The 19,982-nt window shown below is 38.9% G+C and overlaps 1 protein-coding gene across 3 annotated transcripts in view; it reads right to left on the reverse strand.

Annotated features, from left to right (window-relative positions):
• Positions 1–19,982, reverse strand: part of EEA1 (early endosome antigen 1) — a 77,846-nt gene that overhangs the window by 31,993 nt on the left and 25,871 nt on the right. For 2 of the 3 annotated variants that reach the window (XM_065042635.1, XM_065042627.1), the window contains 8 exons: positions 18,018–18,072; positions 17,823–17,888; positions 16,951–16,990; positions 15,998–16,105; positions 15,790–15,911; positions 14,034–14,189; positions 9,331–9,447; positions 4,270–4,608 (listed from right to left, as the gene is read on the reverse strand). In XM_065042635.1, the coding sequence (XP_064898707.1) occupies positions 4,270–4,608; positions 9,331–9,447; positions 14,034–14,189; positions 15,790–15,911; positions 15,998–16,105; positions 16,951–16,990; positions 17,823–17,888; positions 18,018–18,072 (1,003 nt within the window). Of the gene's footprint in view, positions 1–4,269; positions 4,609–9,330; positions 9,448–14,033; positions 14,190–15,789; positions 15,912–15,997; positions 16,106–16,950; positions 16,991–17,749; positions 17,889–18,017; positions 18,073–19,982 lie in introns of all 3 variants that reach the window. The other variant, XM_065042642.1, reaches the window with a different exon arrangement.

Here is a 19,982-nt window from a genome sequence, read left to right on the forward strand (position 1 = left end):
ATCAATTTTTTCAGCCATTCTTTAGCACTGTATTTGCGAAATGTTTACCCTAAGTATCCATAACTCAAGCATAAAACAACTACGTGAGCTCCTGAAGTCAGGTATGCGCATCATACACCTCAGAAACACAAATCATGTTAAAGAACAGCATCAATGGCACAAGCATGAACAAATATTCAAAAAAGTAGGTTGGAGTGACACAGAAACATCCTCATTTCCCTACAGAAGCCCTTCAATATGAGTTACAGAGATTTAACAGAAACACAAAGAGGTCAATCCTTCAGACACATAAGTATTATCATGTAAAATAGTGATGCTTAGAGCAATTACATCTTACACAGTGCACACCCTCGCTCCTGCAGATCCAGCACCATGTCTTTACCTGCTCCGTTGGCTCCCACCATATACTGTTCTGCATTGCTAGACTCAGTATGATTTTTAGCTTGATCTGGCTACATCAATGACATTCATTCTCTGCAGAGAAGAGATACATGAACCTCCAACATAAGGAACACAGTAATTTTGGTGGCTTGTACCCCAGGACATCCAAGCAGCAGAGAGCTGCTAGGGGGCTGTGCTCTTCCAGCTGGATATAAGCCTGGCATACAATTTTTTCAGTCATCAAAAGCAGTTCTGTAGCATCTTCAAAGTGTGAGGATGGCCTTTTACAATTCACTGTTATAACAAGCTCTCTCCATAAAATCAGCTTTTCTTTTATTTGAAACTGTCACTGCAGGCCCTGGGTTACCTCCTGCCTACTGCCACATGAACACATTCACAGATACATAAATGAACTTTCAACTCAATGCAAAACCAGAGAAGGGATCAGGCCTTGCAGCACAGCAAGCACTTTCTGCAGGTATCAGGATGAATGAAGCCTGCTTCCCTATGAATTTATGTCCAAAAACCCTTGAACCACTCACATTTTAACTCCAGGTCCTCCCTTCAATATCCCTAAACCTTCCTCACGCTTTCCTCAAATCCCTACTGATATCCAGGCAAAAGGCAGCACAACCCTGTTGCTCACTGCCAGCCACCACTTGTTGACCAGTTGGCTGCCTGGCGGGACAGAAAAAGGAACCGTGGGTTTATAACATTAAATCTTCCCCCAGGCACTGAAGGGCTGAGACAGGAACATAAGTCTCTCACCTGTACCCAGCCACAAGAATTTAATATTGAAGAACCAAACACTGAAGACATTTGGGCCATCTCTCAAAATTTGGCTGTGGTCATCAAAGAATGCAAAAGTTATAGGGGATGAAGACAGGAAAACAAATGTGTGTATGCCTTATTTTGTTAGGAAACCAAGCTGAATTATTTGTTTTTATGCCCACAACCACAAAATCTGTCAATGATAAGCTGTTCGGCTTGTGGCCAAGATGCTGACCGCTAAGTGTGACTGCACAGTTAAGAGAGAGGTAGAAGAAGAAGGATGACAGGGTGAAGAACGAAATCATAATCTTTCTTCCAGGAATCAAAAACATTTGTCTTTTTCCACAGAATCAAATTATTAATACTTCTCACTAAAAAAATGAGCAAGACTTGAAGGAAAAATCTAACGAAGAAAGGGTGCAACAAGATTTTTAAGGACTTTAAGACTGACTTTAAGAAAACAGGCACAAAAAGATAATTCCATTACAGTATCAGATTATCACAGTATGTTTGGGATTGGAAGGGACCTCAAAAGATCATCTAGTCCAATCCCCCTGCTGGAGCAGGAACGCCTGGGTGAGGTCGCACAGAAACATGTCCAGGCGGGTTTTGAATGTCTCCAGAGAAGGAGACTCCACAACCTCCCTGGGCAGCCTGTTCCAGTGCTCTGTCACCCTTACTGAGAAGAAGTTTTTTCTCAAATTTAAGCGGAACCTCTTGTGTTCCAGCTTGATCCCATTACCCCTTGTCCTATCATTGTTTGCCACCGAGAAGAGCCTGGCTCCATCCTCATGGCACTCACCCTTTATATATTTATAAACATTAACGAGGTCCCCCCTTAGTCTCCTCTTCTCCAAACTAAAGAGACCCAGCTCCCTCAGCCTTTCCTCATAAGGGAGGTGCTCCACTCCCTTAATCATCTTCATTGCCCTGTGCTGGACCTTCTCCAGCAGTTCCCTGTCCTGGAACTGAGGGGCCCAGAACTGGACACAATATTCCAGACGTGGTCTCACCAGGGCGGAGTAGAGGGGAAGGAGAACCTCTCTCGATCTACTAGCCACCCCCTTTCTAATACACCCTAGGATGCCATTAAAATACTAAGTGAACAAATACAAGTAATTTAGTATTTTCATGACCAAACTTTAGTTTGGAGGGAGAGGAAGAGAAGTGTTTGTTTGGCTTTATTTTATACCATGTATGAAGGGCTTTTTTTCCTCCACTATTCTTTTACCATACAGTTCTAAAATAAATCCTGAGATCCAGCAGCTTGTTCAGGTTTTCTTGTTAATGTGCAACACCTCTCTTTCCTTTCACAGGAGTTAATTAAGAAATGTATTATTCACCTTCTTCCTCCTTCATTTTCCCACCCCAAAAAATCCTTCCCAAAAATGCCCTCTCAGGCTGAAGCCAGATTTCAGCTCAAACTCTCAGCTGTGCTCCTGAAGCTTCAATAAATGTTGCCTAATCAGACTGGGGCAGTTTTATCAAGTGAGGATTTCTAAGCAGATAACTAGAATACTTATCTCCCTTCCTCATGACAGAAGACTGATGGGAGAAGGAAAGTCATTCTGGGGATGTAATACATACATAAATGAAGTTTTGGCAAGCCACTGTTCTTCCACACGCACAGCTTGCAACTTAATCTATTTCAGCCTTGACAAAGGGTTGAAAATTGAGAAACACTTCAAAAAGATGAAGCTTTAGCGAGAGATTAAAATGAAGTACGTCATACTAACAAAGAAACAGATTATTTTTTCCATCTTAGGACTGGACATGATTCCTTATACACAAATATTTCTCCAGTCTAACACATTAGTCCCCAAGACAGCAGATAAAGCAGAGTTCAACCACCCTCAAATGTCAGCATGCTCGATGTTATATGGAAGTCCTGCTTCCATAACTCACTGGACTCAGCAGAACAATATGTAAATGATGCTGTGGGTGTATGTTCTAGGTGTTCTCCTAGCTTTCAGAAACATAAAGAGATGGTGTTTGTGGAGAGACACAAAGGGAGCACTATTAAGACTTCATATTACCCCTGCTTTTGACACTAAGCATTCTCTCCTGTATCCACTACTCAAAGCAAATCAAGAATTGTTCAGTTCTAATGTAAAACAAAGATTCACTTTTCTCAAACTTCCTACAGAATAGTAAAATTACTAGAAGTGAAACTACTTCTGACACTCTATTTGAATATGGGTTTTTTTATAACCTGATTTCATTATAGCTTCAACTACCTTACTGAAATAACCAGAAAAAATAACCTTGCTGACTTCTTAGGATTTATCTTTTATCATATTTGTCACGGAAATACAATATTCTGGGTAGCCCTCTCATTTGACAATACTCTCCTTATTTCAGGGAATGCATCAACAAAAAAAAAGGAGAGGGGAAAAAACTGTGGGATGAAAGTAGAGGTCATTTAACACTGTAAGAGAAAAAGAGTGGACAAAAAAACTTGTTGTAGATCAGCTCAAGCCCTTTTTATTCACATACAAGAAAAAGTCAAGTCAGAACATGAGAAAGAAGCTACAAAGTTTATGCTCATTCAGCCTTAATCTTCAAAACTGAAAGTATAAAGACAGCTTTACAAAGAGGTCCAGATAGAAAAGAATTAGTAAGAAATTTCCGTTTCAGAAAAAGGGGAATTATACTACAGACAGATATTACGTGGGCCTTCCCAGAAATAAATATGTGGAAAGATGGTTATAACTGTCGATCTTGCTGACTTTGACTGTGACACTGGGGCTACACCTATGCTAATTTCCCACTGCAAAGAGTTTGGACCTACCAAGAAGATTCAGACATAATGACATACAAATACCAAAGAGTTTCTGCACTTTTACCACAGCCTCTTCTTTTTACCTGTTCTTTTTTTTCACTTCTCTCAGGTGAAGAGGTGATTGTATTTCATTCTCTGCAGCGTTAGGAAGAATGCTTTGTATTTATTCAAATACCAGCCAGCTATATATTTATTCAAATACAAGTACTGGTTAGCTACTCCTCTTTAATAAGGAAATGCAAATCCATATGCACACAATATATGCATCCACAGTTTAAATAACGTTAACGGGATGGTATAAAGGAAGGAAGTCTAGGAGGCTTCAGGAACCTTACCTGACTGAGCTCACTTTGGAGCTGCAGGCCATGCTGCTCCTTTTCCTCCCTCTGCTGCTGGAGCTGTTTACATTCCGCCTTGAGATGCTGGTACTTTGTCTCTACTTCAGACAACTCTTCTTTAAGTTTCTGGTTTGCTTCCCCCTTCTCACCCAGCTCTGTCTGTAATCTCTGTATCGAGGCTTCAGATGCAGACAGCTTTGCCTGAAGCTGCTGGCAGTCCAGGTCTTTCTGGTGAAAGCTTGCCTGCACGTTCTTCTTACTCACAGACACTTCATTGTGTTTTTCTTCCAGCTGGGTGTAGTCCTGTTCTTTCTTCAGCAGCTTCTCCATCAGACTCTATGAAAAGAGTTACACAGCAATTCAATTGCTTAGAGCTGTTCAATGCATTATTCAAATTTCTTCTCAAGTGTTGATGCTTAATGGCAAAGAACTTGCTCAAGAACATTATTAAAGGAAATACTGCCCTGCATTTTGCATTACACAAGTTAATTCTGAAATCCATAGACAGCATACAGTTTCAACTGGAAAGACTGGTTTTCCTATTCTCACATAAATACACTTCCTCTTATTGATCACAGACTCTATTTCTGTATCCTGAAGACTGATTTGATTTCCCAGAACGTTCAGATTCTAGGTCATTACAACTGCATTTATTTGGGGAAAAGTTAAAATAGTATTTCGAGCTATTAGTATACAGAAGAAGTTTTCAAGTATCACTGTACTTCACACAATTCCCTCAGCAACAACGTTTGTGGATTAATTCCTGTCTAATCCTGTGCAGTCATCATGTTGGTCACTTTTAGAAGCATCCTAATTTTGCCTTGTTACTATACCTACAGCATGACCTGGTATCCAAACTATGGAAGAGAACCTGTGAAAACTAATTAAAACTGTGATATTGATAAATCAAAGAATTAAACACTCATGATTTAACCTTCATTTTAGAAGATGATGTTTTTACATTTTAATTCAAACCACCTAATTTCCTTCCACACAAATCAGATCAAAGAGAATGGTTGCTTTGAGTTTGAAAACAATAAAAACTGGGATACCCTAAAGGAAAGACATGAACATCACTGTCAGATTTTTCTTACCACATTAACAACAGTAAACATTGCATGGTCTAAGGTCTTACTATCAAATTTACATGTCAAGACAAATACTGGGAAAAAAAACCTAATTACAGATAATTTTCAGCTATTACACATTTCTTTTTATCAAATATCACAAACTAATCAAAACTATATTCAGACAGAAATTAAATATCTTAATGGACAAGATATAATTCCAGACACTTCAGGTTTTCCCCCAAGCTTAGCTGAGGCACTAACTAGAATTTCAGAGATCTCCAAGCAGAACAAAGAAGTCACAAGAATCATTTTCATTTTCCCGTGGCATTTCTTGAAGCACAGAAATAGTGTTGCAGGGAGGCCCTGGTCACCATGCAACCCAAGTAATTCATTCCATCTTCTTGAAATGTATCATCAGGTTCCATTTATTGCAGCACCTTAGTGATATCTCAGTGGAGCATTACTATGCACACCTTTTAAATCCTTGCATTCTTTCTGCAGTTATAGGGACTACTGTATTCTCTAGTGACCCTTTCAACTAAAATACAGTAAAATAAAGATCACTTCTAGCATGTCAGCCTAAAAAAATACCACTGTTGAGGTCAGCCTTACGTATCAAAACTTCAGACAGTTCTGCAACTTTGGAATAGCACTGTTCCAAAAATAAGACAGACAGTGCTGCAATTCTAGCTATGCTGGGCATCTTGAAAGTGCACTTCTAAACAGTATCCAGGGGTGAAACCTGTTTTGCCAGAAGAAAAAGCTGTAAAATTATTCAAATAAGATGAACAGTTTTGTTCTTTACAGATTTTAACAAACAATTACTGTACTAGCCCTTGTAAAACATAAGACACTTCCATTTTACAATCATAATAAAATAAACAGAAAAATCTGTTAAAAAAAAAAAAACAGGCTACAAAAGAAGCAATCTTGCAAATGACAACTCTAGCAGTTCAGCAACCCACATGAGAACAAATATAATTAATGCCCTATGTGTCCATTTAAAAAATTATACACTTTGTAAAGCACAAAACTTAGCTGCTACAGGTAAGCATACATTCTTATACATGCATATATAAAATGCAGGAATAGAGTACATAAAGAGCATACTGAGGTCAGGTGTCATCTTTATCCTCCTGAAGCCAGGGACAGGGCTCCCATTGCTTTAGAAAAGATTTCACACTCAGAATGTAAAATACAGTTGTGATTCCCTTTTCATTGAAGAGAAATAGCCAGGCAGGATGAGGCCACGCTGAATCGTGGTCCTGAAATACCAACAGACTAAAGCACCTTTCTCATCATAGCTGGGCAAGCAAGAACTAAGGTTTTTATTAGTCCTACTTCGTAACTAGATCCACATGTCACATGTAGAACTTTTCACAGAGCCAGTGCAGGGCACTAACTTAATTTTTCAAGTAACGTTGGGGGTGGGGGGACGGAAAAAAGAAAGAGAGACATTTAACATTGTCCTGAAGCAGAACGAAACTCTGGAAAGTTTTCAGGAATGCTACAAAAACAAAAAAGATGCAAAGCCTCTTCACCATCACCTCACAAGCTATCCAGAAGACAGCCAAGAGCAGCAGAGGTTCTTCACCATCGCCTTCCAACCTGTCCAAAGGACGGCCATGAGTAGCGGCTACACATGGCTGGAGATGCTGCTCCCCATTCTGTGCTACTCTCTTCCTCCCTGGTCTAAAGAGCAACACAATCAGGAATACCAGCGTTGAAAGCCACTGCCCCTCACAGCTGAACACCCGCAGTCACCAATGGCCAGACAAAGCCGCAAAGACCTGCTGCTGTGTTTGTCCCCAGCCTGGGGCCTGTGTGTGACTGAAGCCCACAAGCAGGCTCGAGGCCATGGAGCTGCCAAGCTATGGTCATTCATGTCACACCAGTGGACCCAGCAGTGTTTTCTATCTGGATGCACATGCCAGTTGCATCCCAGATATATAAAGGGATACGTATACACATACCAGACACCTCTCTTCCCCAAGTCTTCATATCCATAGAAAAGTAAGAGGGAATGACAGTATGTTCCAGAACTCAGTTAAAAGCCCTGAGACTTCAAAGCTCACAAGATATTATACAAGGGGCAACACCACACTGACCTCTTCCATTATAACTCCTCCATGGAAAAAAACATGTAATACCTGTCAGTAGTGACAGTTGCTAAATATTAAAGAACAAACTCTGTGGTCACTGACCAAATTTCAGAATAGCTACATGAGCAGAAGGTTGGAAACAAAGCATTCATCCCTGCAGATAATGCGTCACAAGTTTTCTGAAAGAAAACAAATGAAAAACCCCACGTGCAATGGGTGTGGAATTACAAGTTCTACACTTCAGGGAATACACTGGATTTTCACACATTAGGTCTCTTCTGGGCTACAGGCCATTACGGGCCCCCGCAAGGCAAGCCAAGCTCCATAATTACAGTGCTTTATAAATGAAGGAAAGGCAGTTCCTGCTGATCTCAGAGAACTGATCTTATCTACTTGTCATCTGCTCTTCTCATTATAGCTCCTGAAAATATAAGAAACAGCTTGCTAGCTGGAGGTTGTACATGAGCTTGAAAAGCTCTGCATCAATGCACAGAAATATCTTCCTGCATTGCAATGGAATTATAAATGGATACACATAGCAAAAGGTACAATATATTCTATCCTGGCTCCTCCCCGCTCCCTGACAGCTTCTTCAAGGAGTGAAAACTGCTCAAAGGGGAGCAATTTCTGTTATTTGGTAAGCTAGTCTCACTTTTTCCAATTGTAGGTCCAAGACCTCCAGGGCCAAGACCCCTCGGCTAGCACACCATCTCATTGATATTACCTTTCAAAAAGCTGCATAAAGAGGTGGCTGTAAACTGCTTTAGGTCACTGAAACTGAAAGAGGAAAAGTAGCTTGCTGCTACTTCTTCCTATTCCTCAAGTGGTGCTTGGCATTAACCTCACACAGCAGAGGATTCTCTCTTGAAGTATGATTATTTTACGCATCAATCTGTTTCACTCCATGCTGTTAGTGTTATATTCAGTCAAGGGCTTTATGCCGTACAGCAATAATTTCACCAAAAGCTTGATTCAGTGTAGCTGGTCTGTGAAGAAGTTCAGCATGACAATTCTCACCATCTCAGTTCTCCACCTGATTTAATGAGCCAAACAAAGAGTCATCCTACCAAAGGCAAGCTTAATTTACCAAATTTTAATTGCACCTTCTTATGTTCTTTGCAAATGCTGCTTTAATATTAGATTACATTAAGCTCACACTGTTTGGTCCCTGTCCTTTCCTATTTTCCAAGACTGAAAATGTTGCTGGTAAACACACCTATGTAATATGTATAGTCCACATACATTGTTATATATACACACACAAAAAAGCAGCACTCATCTTTCTCCTTGTCACCTTTCCTCTCTTACCTCTATTTATTAACCCACAACACACACTTTCTTAATGCAAATACAAAATGCAGCAAGCTCAAAAGGCTTTGATAAAAGCTCTCAGGGAATACTTATAAGCTGAGAAGATTCTGGAGTTTATTTCCATTTTCTACCATTCATGACTGACAAAAAGGCCAAAAAATATGTCATGGCTACAATCTAAAAGCTGAGGAAGAACAATGAAGAGAGCTCAAAATGTCTTCGGAATTATGATTTTAAAGTAAATAGTGTAATATTTCAAAGACTACTGCTTTTTCTTTTATAGTGTGAGATAGCAATACTGCTTAGTGATAGGTAAGCATAAACTGCAGCAATTTGAAATCTGCAATCATAACAGCCCTGAGGATTTCAGTTGTAACATACTGATGATTGTTAAAATAGAGTGTTTGCTTGTACATAACGATATGCCTCGTGTTAAGCAAAATGGTAAAAGAATTCTCAAGTTCTGCAACACCAAAACGTGTTTTATTACAGTCTTCAGCACTTCCCAAGGCAACGTGTGAACTCTTTCCATTTTAATGTGAACCGACAAGCAAAGGAAATAACAGCATTCTCACCTGGTTTTTCTGTTCTAGCTCTTTGACTGAACTTTGAAGTTTTTGCAGCTCCTGAACATACACAGCTACCTCCTGAGGTCCTTTGGCAAGTTCAGCTCTTAACTGGTTAATGGTAGCCTGAACAGACAAACAGAAAAATCCACATTTAAAACAAAGCTTTGCAGCTATAACCCAACAGAAGCAAGATGTCTGGCAGCAAACTAACAAGCATCTTCTATACAAATAAATAGCTACAGAAAAAAATGACCTGCAAACTCATCTCAGAGCACCATCAGCTACAGAAGTGTCACTGAGCATAACTCCTCAGATAAGATTCATTCATGTCCTATTAGGGAGCACAAAAATTGGTTGCAGTCCAACAGCAAATGCCAGGTTGGGCCCACAACCAATGGAAATCACAACAGATTATCCATTAAGGCTTATCACAGCTCTAGCTCAAAGTGAAACTCTCCCAAGTCATTGCAGTTACATGCCCAAAATCTTTGCCTCCCTGGTTAGGAAAACGTACTGGAAGAGGCTCTAGAAGCCAGTCTGGCATCTGATGCAAACTTGGTATGTGACTTCTGGACATGTCAACCCTGCAGGTCAGCATGATCAGGGGAACGATACTGCTCCATTAAACAGGATTAGTACAAAACAGAATATATCAATGACTGTACAGTATTTGAACACAGTAATGGAAGAAAATAAGAAAAGCACTTTAGATGGGTAACAATGGGTGCCCTAAAGCATGCTGTGTATGAATGCGCTCACTTTGAATACACTATATAATAGTGACCTTTTCAAAGAAGTTTTCTTTCCTGTTGTTCTCATAACCACAGATTTCAGCACAAAGGTATAAATACTGAATTCAAGAACGAACTAAAGCAGAAGCAGTAGATAAACATACTATTTACAAACTTCCTAAGAAAAAGGGAGACCAAAGAGAACATACAGACACATTATATGACTATATAAAGTTATTAATTCTGACTTTCTGTAATGCTCTGCTTTAAAAGGCTGTTTTATTACAGAGCTGTTAACTAAAGCACATCCTGGTATCTGTCGTTGGCAGATAAACATTCCAGAATGTTCTCAGAAAACAGACTATGGGTATTTCACTACTGAGAGGATATAATGCAGAAAATGTGCAAAAGCTTGCTAAGGACACCACTGCAGCCTTTCAAACTAGAATCGCAATTTATATGCATAAAGATACATTTCTCTCATTCATAATACAGAAAGCCCATCCCACACTTCATTCTTAACATGGCAATACATCACGGGTGAATATTCATTCCTGATGTTGTCTGGCTGATGTGTCTGTATGATTAATGAACTAATAAGCAAACAGGAAGGCACCTCTACAAAAAGCTCTTGAAATTATCTTTATTCAACAGAAATCTACTGTAAGAATAAAAAGCTTTCAAAAAATTTACCTCAAATTTAAGTGTCTCCATGAGATAGCAGAAAAAATAAAACGGATGGATGAAAGATGGAAATAAGCAGTCACAAAAGCTTTTAGCAGACACACTTTGTCAAATTTGTTTTCAAATATTCCAGTGTTTTTAATGCCTTTGCTTAATGGAAAAAAAAAAACAACAGTCCTGCCTTTATTAAATCTGCCCATAATTTAATCTAGTAATCTTGTTTAATTCTGTAGGCACTCAAATTAACAATCAAGCCTAGGCCCTGTATTTTATGAAGATTTATCAGATGCTGAAACAAATCCCAATCTGCAGAGATTCATAGGAAAGCCCAGTTCCACAGCAGCACAGCTGTTTTCACCATGTGTTTACTATGCAGGAATCACTATAGTGAAAAACTAAACATGGAGGGAGTAGCACAGAATGAACATTCGTCTGAGAACACACCAGAGTTTCAGGTGCAACTCTGAAATAAGGCACATAAACACACACAAAAAACCCCCAACACACACACAGAGAAAAAAAAAAAAAGAAAATAAAAGAAAAAAGGGAAGGACAGCAATTAATACATTTAGGTGACAACTACAGAGGTATACTACTCTTCACATCCCTCTGCAGCAATTGAAGATGCTCATATAGGGTTAAGACGATCTTTGTCATTCTCTTCACCTACACCATAAAATTTAACTTATTTTAGAGACATCTCACATTAGAAACCAATCTTAATTTAAGTATCCTTAGCCAGTTTGGCAAAATAGCAAAGGATGGCATAAAAACCACTTCACACTTTCAGCCCTTGAGGTGGTCTTAAAGAGAAAAGCTGAAACATGGCCAAACTTTAATGGCCAGACTGTCCCCATCCTGCCAATGAAGGACTTAACATTTATTGTTTTCTTATGGCTATCACTTTTCACAATTGTGGGGTTTTTTTAGGAAGAGCAGAAAAATTTTCACCACTATGGCTCAGTAATTCTTATTTTTTTAAGAATTCTGATTTGTCACTTTAGATCAACAGGAAAGATTTTATTTTGAAGGCGTCTTGGGCCATTGTCATCATATGCTGGAACTAAGCAAAGAAGACGGTCACACTTCTGAGAAGAATCAGACTGCTACTGCTTACCATGTTCTGCCACACAGCAGCTCGATCTTCTCTGCTTCAGCCTACATACCGATGATACTACGCAGACATCTGATATTATTACAATTGCTGCAGTGTTGTTTATAATCCTTCCATATATCTAAGACTTCTTATATGAACACATTGTGACAGCTCAGAGAATCATGCAGCCTTCTCCCCAATCTGCTGTTACTTCTAGAAGGACTGAAAAAACCTTCACTTGCCTTTTTTCCTGTTAAAGGCTACACTTTAAAACTACATTTTAAAATGGCTAGTTATGTCAAAACTTAAACATACCTAATTTGGGGGAACTGGAGCAATTCATGCTTCTGTGAGAATGTTTTAAGATGAAAGATTTTTGTTACACCCATGTCACTATGTCATTTTATCTTCACATGAAATCTAAATATCCAAAACCACAAAAGACTACAGAGACAGTACTTTGAAATGAAATTTAAATTCTGCAGCATAGTTGTGGGATCTCACAGTTAAAACCAAATTACAATTATGCAGCAACTTACATGGCCACATAACCACATTATATTCATAACTCCAACTGTGATATTACTTTTTTCACATCTGATGAAGCTCTTGGCATACATAATTTTAACTAGAAAACAATGGTAGATTCATGTGTAGCACAACATTGTACCCTTTCACAATTCCTGGAGCTCAACATATCTGTTGCAGGGGGAGATGGGAGGGAAAGCCCTAAGGAGTTTAGAATAATGCCAGGCAGTGCTTTTCTAAAGCTCTGCAGTGCAAGGGAAGAAAGTTAAAACTGCAGTTCTGAGATCTACGGTACATGAAACCCCAGAAAAACAAGATGTCAGGAGTCTTTCACATCCACAAATCTGAACAAGACAGGGGATGCTAGGAGTCCTACAGAAACTTTATGTGTTTCCTTACGTAAGCTAGGGAATTCTGTGAGGACCCCATTTCACTGGGGACCACAGCCCTGCGGTGACAAGTTTTGCTGGCACTGCCACATTGGTGAGGGACAAGAGGAATTGGGGAGGGCAAAATTAAAAGGTCTCAAACACAGCTGACAGTCTTCAGAGAAGATTGTTACACTGTCAAATCGTCCATTAGTTAAACTATACCAACCAACCCACGAGCGAGAATTTTTCTGCAGGTATGGATTCACCAACTCCTCAGTAGAATCCATCATATATTAGACAAAAGCTTTTTCAGTGATACTGGATTTTTATTAGGATTTCTTGCTATTCTGTCAGAGATTTCCATCACTGTTATGGTAAACAACATCAAACACATTTGAGGAGGAAGGTTCCCTCTTAAAGATCCAAGTCAGAAGTGTTACATCTCATTTTCTCCATCTTGCATGAAAGTGGAAATGCTCACTGGCAGGAAAGCAGAAGAATCAAAACCAAGAAAAACAAATATTTGCTGTGGGAGAGGCAGTTAGTTTTGCTTCCTTAAACACAGAGATATCATCAATTCTATATGTTTTCAAATCTCCCATCAGCAATTTAAAGCGTCTCCCACTGACTCAGCCAAAGCAGAGGCAAGCCTTCACAAAGCACTTCTGAAGTAACCACATATTCTGCAGTTATAGTAGACAGCAGAGTCTCTTTTAAATGGGTTGAATTTAAAAGGTTAAAATCCAAGAAAAGGATGAAAAAATTAAAAAAAATTTAAAAATCCACTGAGATTTTTCAATCTTAAGTTCAAGAATCATATGTCCCATAAGAAGATTCAAATTATTATCCACTTTGTACTAATAATTTCTTTTTATATATTTTAATAGTCTAGCATCCCTTTTCAGACACATCAACTCAAATATTAACCAAAATCATCATTTTCAGCAACAACTATTTTTACCCACATGTAGCTCAACAAGGGAAACGAGTCTTCGAATCACTCAGATATTGTTCTGTCTCCCAAGAGAAAGAGTAAATGGCTTTTTCCTCTGCTATTGGGTTCTTGTAACAACTTTTTATTACAAGGAAAGGTTTTGCAAAGAAAAGCATGGGGGCTTTTGGAGGGTAGATATTGACAGAATTATGCAATTTACTGTAATGAAGAAACATGTCTATTGGACAAATTAGAAGATTTGGTGTAAGAAAGAGGCTTTTTCATTATGATGAATTAATAATTTTCCACTTTCATATGAAAATCATGGCAAAGCTAACACACACATCTTTAGGTATGACTATTACCTCTGAGTTAGCCTGCTCCGCCTGCAAGTGCTTGCACTCGTCTTTCAGCTTTTCAGATTCTCTCTCACGTTCCAGTGTCATTTTGTCCATCAGCGTCTGAACTTGGACCAGCTCCTTTTTCAGAACGGCCACATCTTCCACACCAGGCCTTTGTAGCTGAAAAGTAAAAGAGCAGCAGTGAGCAACATGCTGTTGGCAGACATGCTTCCAGCAGCAGTCATCTCTGAAAATCTTCGAATTCATTCATTTATAGACAAGGTCACAGATACAGTTTTATGGCTGTGGGGAAAAAAAAAAATAAGGGGAAAATAAAACAAAAACAAAAAACACCCCCTCCCCCCCAAATACACTAACCAAACAAAAAACAAACCACATCACAGAAAAGTACGTGTCATTCCCAAAGGAAACGGCATATAACAACTGGTTGTCAGTTCTTGAATACTAAACTTCAAACCTCTTGATTGATTTCAATCAAATCTGACAAATGGGATAAGGACTCAAAGATTAAATTTCTGTAATTTTCATGTAGATAGATGGCTAGGTACAGGAGGGAGACCTTCCCTAAGAGAAAACACTGAAGTGACAGGAAGTATGTGCAAGAAATCTATCTGAAGTCACAAGTCTCTGAGAAGCAGGCAGTATTGACTCCAGTACTCTACAGAAGGGATAACTGTATATACTGTAGTGCTGCAATGCTCACAAGCCCCTCTCAGGACTCAGACACATAATAATCCAGTACGACACAGACTTTTATAATGATACTGCCTCTGCCTTCAAGAAATACTTCGGAAAATCACAAGAACAGACAAAGAAAGGGCAGCTGAAGGAAACTTCTTGAAGGAAGTGTCAGGCATGCCTCATACCAGACCCATAGGTAAAATCTACTGGTAATTATATCTAAAAAGTACCATAACATATCTATATACCCTCAAAGTGAAAAGCTAGGCAGGGAAAAGGGAGGGGAAAGGCAATACTGGGCACTGAAGAAAGCAGAGAAAAGGAAGTGCTGGCATGTAGGAGAGAAAACGTAAAGGAAAAGGGTGAAAAGGGTAAACATGCAGAAGGAGAAAGGAAGACAATAAATAACTAAACGGATAAAGAGACACTGATAGGTCCAGTGGCTACACAGGGCCAAGAGGGATTCATGAGCCCTGTGGGGCAGCCAACTACAGGGAAGAAGGGAGATAAACAAGTCCTACTTTCCTCCAGAGTCTAAGTAGTGCTCGAGTGGGAAAAACTAGGAAGTCCATTTCACTACTGCTCTAGAAGCGGCACGACAGCCAAGTCACTGGGATTGCTCCCCAGAGCTGTGGCTGGATATAAAAGTCATTAGGAACCAAAATCCTGGAATACACACACACGGGTATTATCAGCCAAGCACAAGAGGGACAACATGAACGTAAGCATGGTGATGACAGCTGCCAGCCTTTCAGCCACCATGTCACAGAACGCCCCTCTGAGCACTTCTGATGAATGCAGCTGTCCAGGGACAGTCGGTGTAACACCTCATGGAAAAAGGGCAATCTAAAGACAGCTGGGGAGGCCAGCAAGCAACGTGTATTTCCTCACTGGAAAAACACTGGAAACCTAGATCAGTGAAACAGATCAGAAATGATGGTGTTCTGAACTTTTTCAGCCCACAAGCAGACATCTGCAAGTTCAACAGTTTGACTGCTTTAAAACTGCATTTGCAAGCATTTAAGTAGATCTCTCCCTTGACATGAATAGAACAAAAACATGAGTGTGACATGAATACCAGCTCTGTCTTTAAGTCTTCCACTGTACTTCTCTCCTTCTGCAGGTCCTGTGTCAGGTTTGTCACTTTCTGTTCCGCACCTTCCCGAAGGCTGATTTCTTCATCATACTTTGATTTAAGATCTAATAACAAGGAAGTTGAATAAATGATCACTTGCATAAGCTGCATAAGTAGAGGACAGAATCAGACCTCAAGTTAACATACTTACCCACAATTTCAGTGGCCAGTTGTGCTGCTTTTTGCTCAAATAAGTCTTTCATTTGCTTAATATTAAAATTTTCTACTTGGATCTCTTCTAGCTGCCGTTCTAATGATTCTATTTTCACAAAAAAGAACAGTATTATTTTCTGGAAGAGCTAGGACAATAAATACAGTTACTCACACACACAATGAACCACAGGAAGTAAATAAGCAATCTGAATTCACCTAACATCCAGGTAGCTTAGCAAAGTGAACAACTGTATTGAAGTTAATCTACAAGCATGAAGCTGCAACCTGTCACCAGTTAAGTCCTCTGCAGTATTATTAGTTTTCACTGATCACAAATATCCCTTCAGATCACTGCAACACACTGCTGAACTGCGATTAAAAACTCCTTAATCATGATCAGTCAGACACTTTATGCACACATAAGGAAAATTTTATTCCATGACTGCCTCATGGAGAAAAATAGAGCAAAAATTATTGGTCTGCAAAACAAAAATCAAAACCAAAACCAAAACAAAACAAAAGTTTTCTTTGCTAGTGATGTGTACAGAAAAACACTAAATAAAACCAGCACTGACAAATGCTATAGTGTAAATATCAACAAACCCTGTCTTTCTCAGCAAAAGACTCCTACTAAACACCTGAATATATGAAATTATTAAAAACACGTTTAAAACTACTTATGAGAACTGCTTTCAGGGTCAGGAGAACTCTTTTCTTGCTTCTGGAAATTATAAACCCCAAGCCTCTGAAATATTTCCCCAGACTATAGCTATCAAGATCTCTCTATCTTAAGCACTTACAATGAACCTTTTTTTCAGTAATTGTACCATTCCAGCTTTCTAGCCCTTTAGCTTAACAAAAATGTTTTTCCACAAACCTAAAAGCCACACTAAAAAACACTTCAGAAACTCCAGTACAAAGCAGAAATTAATATAATAAAATGTTAGCCACCTGTAGATATAGCCGTTGTCAATCCATCAGACTTAGAATCCTTAAGAAAACAGAATAAATGCATCATTAGACAGCAGGAGTAAAAACTACTACATCTGAAATTCATTCAATTTTTGGAAAAGACAGGGAAATAAAGACTTCTGTGATCAACTACTGCACAGCAGTATAAAAATACCTCATTTCAAACAGTTCTATCTGGAAGGCTGGAAAAGGCCCAGATGATTTTCCATTTCATGTATCACTACACTATCAGGCTTCCAGACTTGCAAGACTCCAGTAACAAACCACCCTCCCTTTCCTCAATATAGAAATCTTCCCTAAAAACAGAGGTTACAGACATCATTAAATACATTCTGAGGAGGCATTCTGTCAGAAAGCAATTTCTGAGGTTTGTACCAAGACTGTATCTAAGTAGCTCGTAGTAATAAAACAAGTGAGAGCTTCCCTAAGGCACAACACACAATTTGCCTTGGCTTGCTTGTTCAGTTCATCCGGACATCTGTGAAATCACACTACTGTTCTCCAAAAGTTCTTACAAGAAAGATCCCATCACCCTTTTTCATAACAGATCAAACACCACAATCGATTTATTTTCTTTAAGAAACCGAGTTCTGAATAAGCCAAACAGAAAGCAAAGTCTGGACTGAATTTGTAATTAGTAGTATGGAAGAATCATTATCTACTCTGAATTCGTTCTTCAGATTCACATACACAATTACATTACGGAGAGATAACTAGCTTTGTTTTCAAGAATATGTCAATATTTAAATTATGGAACTAACTAAATCAGGCCACGTGCCTTACAAAAAAGGTATTAATCTTCAATGTCAATGCTGATGATAAACCTGCTTCAAGTATTTTAAAGCAATTACTTGCTGCCGCTGCCCCTGCAATTTCTCTAGTTCTTTCTTCAGCTCTTCTGAATACCACCTCTCCTCCTAGGTCGAAAAAAAACAAACAACAAAAGGAGATGGGGGAGGGAGAGATGTAAAATTGGTTGCTTAAGACAGTGGAACACTTTGCAATTTGAAACAAAGAACAAAGTGCAAGTAAAACACATTTCCAACCTTCAGTGAAGCTTGTAAGTCTTGGACTTCTTGTCGGAGCAGTGATACTTCATCTCTGAATAAATACGTCCATGGAGTAGAGAAAATGAATATGCAGTGGTTATAGTTTGTCAATTACATACAGGTTATAACGTGTATTAAATAACTGGAGTGGTAGCTGTGTACTATATAAGTTACGTAACTATAAATAGTTATTAGTAGATTTTTTTGAAACTTGGAACAAAACAGATAGATACTTATTAGTTCACTTTGCACATTACTTGAAAAATACTAAACATATTAACTGGATATCAAAGAAAGAGATCTGCAAAAAGCATTGTGAAAACAGAATGCAAATGTAAATCAGTGCATCAGCTCAGCCACATGAATTCAGAATGGCAAAGCTGTGCATTGGGATATTTAACTGTTTTGCACACGTTTTTATGAAAAGGACAGGTCTATTCTGCTTCACGTTCCGTATCATGTAAAGGAACATGGCTAAGAGACAGCAGACCATCTTTCTCCTTGTAAAATATGCAGTAACATAATTTTTCATCCACACAGCAGCTTGGCCTGTCCCACAGACACATTCCCTTAATAGTCTGAATGTTTAAAGCCTTGGGATTTTAAATTCTCAAATTTCATGCTCGAGCCCCCAGCCATGTAAGAACACAAAACCCAAGGCTGAAATTGTTACTCATTGATTTAGACTGCAACCTTCCATGCAAGGATAATGTTGCATTACTGAGATACAGCCACTCCAAGTTTGCAACACACAGGTCACTACAATAATTCAACATATCCTTTCATGTTGTTTGTACAGTGGTAACACCAAGGAGTACAGAGAATATATGTGTGGGGCGTCAATGCCAACAAATTCTCTAAGTTTTATACCATACAATTTTATTGCTGCTGTGCTGCATTATCACCTTCTCCACAGATGTTCTTTTAAATTATCTCAGAATGAAAAATAAATAAAAACCACCACAACAAAGCAAGCTATTGCTTAGCTAAACTGAGAAGGAATAGATTCAACCTGCATTGGCATATTAGCATCAGGTCAGTCATCAAGAAGCAACTGAAACACACATTTGAACCAGTGAAGCAAGAACTCCAAGGTGGACTAATTTTAATAGCAAAACAAAACACAGGACATTAGGAAGTTAATTTTTTTCAGAGGAATATTTTCTGCTATTTACACATTATTCCACCTGTGTGAGACATTCACTGGAGGTTCTCAAAAACAACTATGCTGAGACAGGTGTAGATGCAATCCAACACCAGTTTGTTGGTTGTGGGCAGAGAAGAGGGAGAAGCTTTCTCACCAGTATAAGCAGGTATAAGTAAATCAGCTAATATTTACATCTGAGTTTATAAAAAAAATCTCAGGCAAGTGAAGCAGTTAACTATATTGAAGTGGGGCCCAATTCACAGCAGATAAAAGGTTTTGATCTGTATAAAAATAATTTGTAGCAGAGGGGAAGAAGGAAGAGAGAAGGGCAAGAGAGAGTTTGTAATGTAAGGATGCTTCTACAGTAATTGCCTCTGTATTCCTAACACAGTTTTGCTTGACAGTTTTAAGATGAAACAAACCCAAATTCAGTTTAACTGACCAGAGGAAATTGAATGGGGGAAAAAAAAGTGTCAGGGATCACCGTAGACACTCTAACTTCGTATTTCTTACTACAATCCAAATCCTCATCATTTCTCACTTTTTGCTCAGGCTGTTATAATCCCTTCCTCCTCTCAGCACGTCTGGGCATCACCATCTGATAAATCTTTCCTGCTTTCTCCTCCTGTTCCACTCTGCTCCCCACCTATAACACCAATGCCTCCATCCTAGAACTAAATACGAATCACACTGGGGAGAGTTACATGATATACTCTTGGCACTTGATCATGGTAGGTTTTTGGGGGGATGAGGGGAAGAGGACACAAATGTAAATGACAGTACCTAGCTTTCCCTATTGACTAAATAAGGAATTC

Source organism: Columba livia, chromosome 1 (assembly GCF_036013475.1).
Source record: "Columba livia isolate bColLiv1 breed racing homer chromosome 1, bColLiv1.pat.W.v2, whole genome shotgun sequence".
Classification (NCBI taxonomy): Eukaryota; Metazoa; Chordata; class Aves; order Columbiformes; family Columbidae; genus Columba; species Columba livia.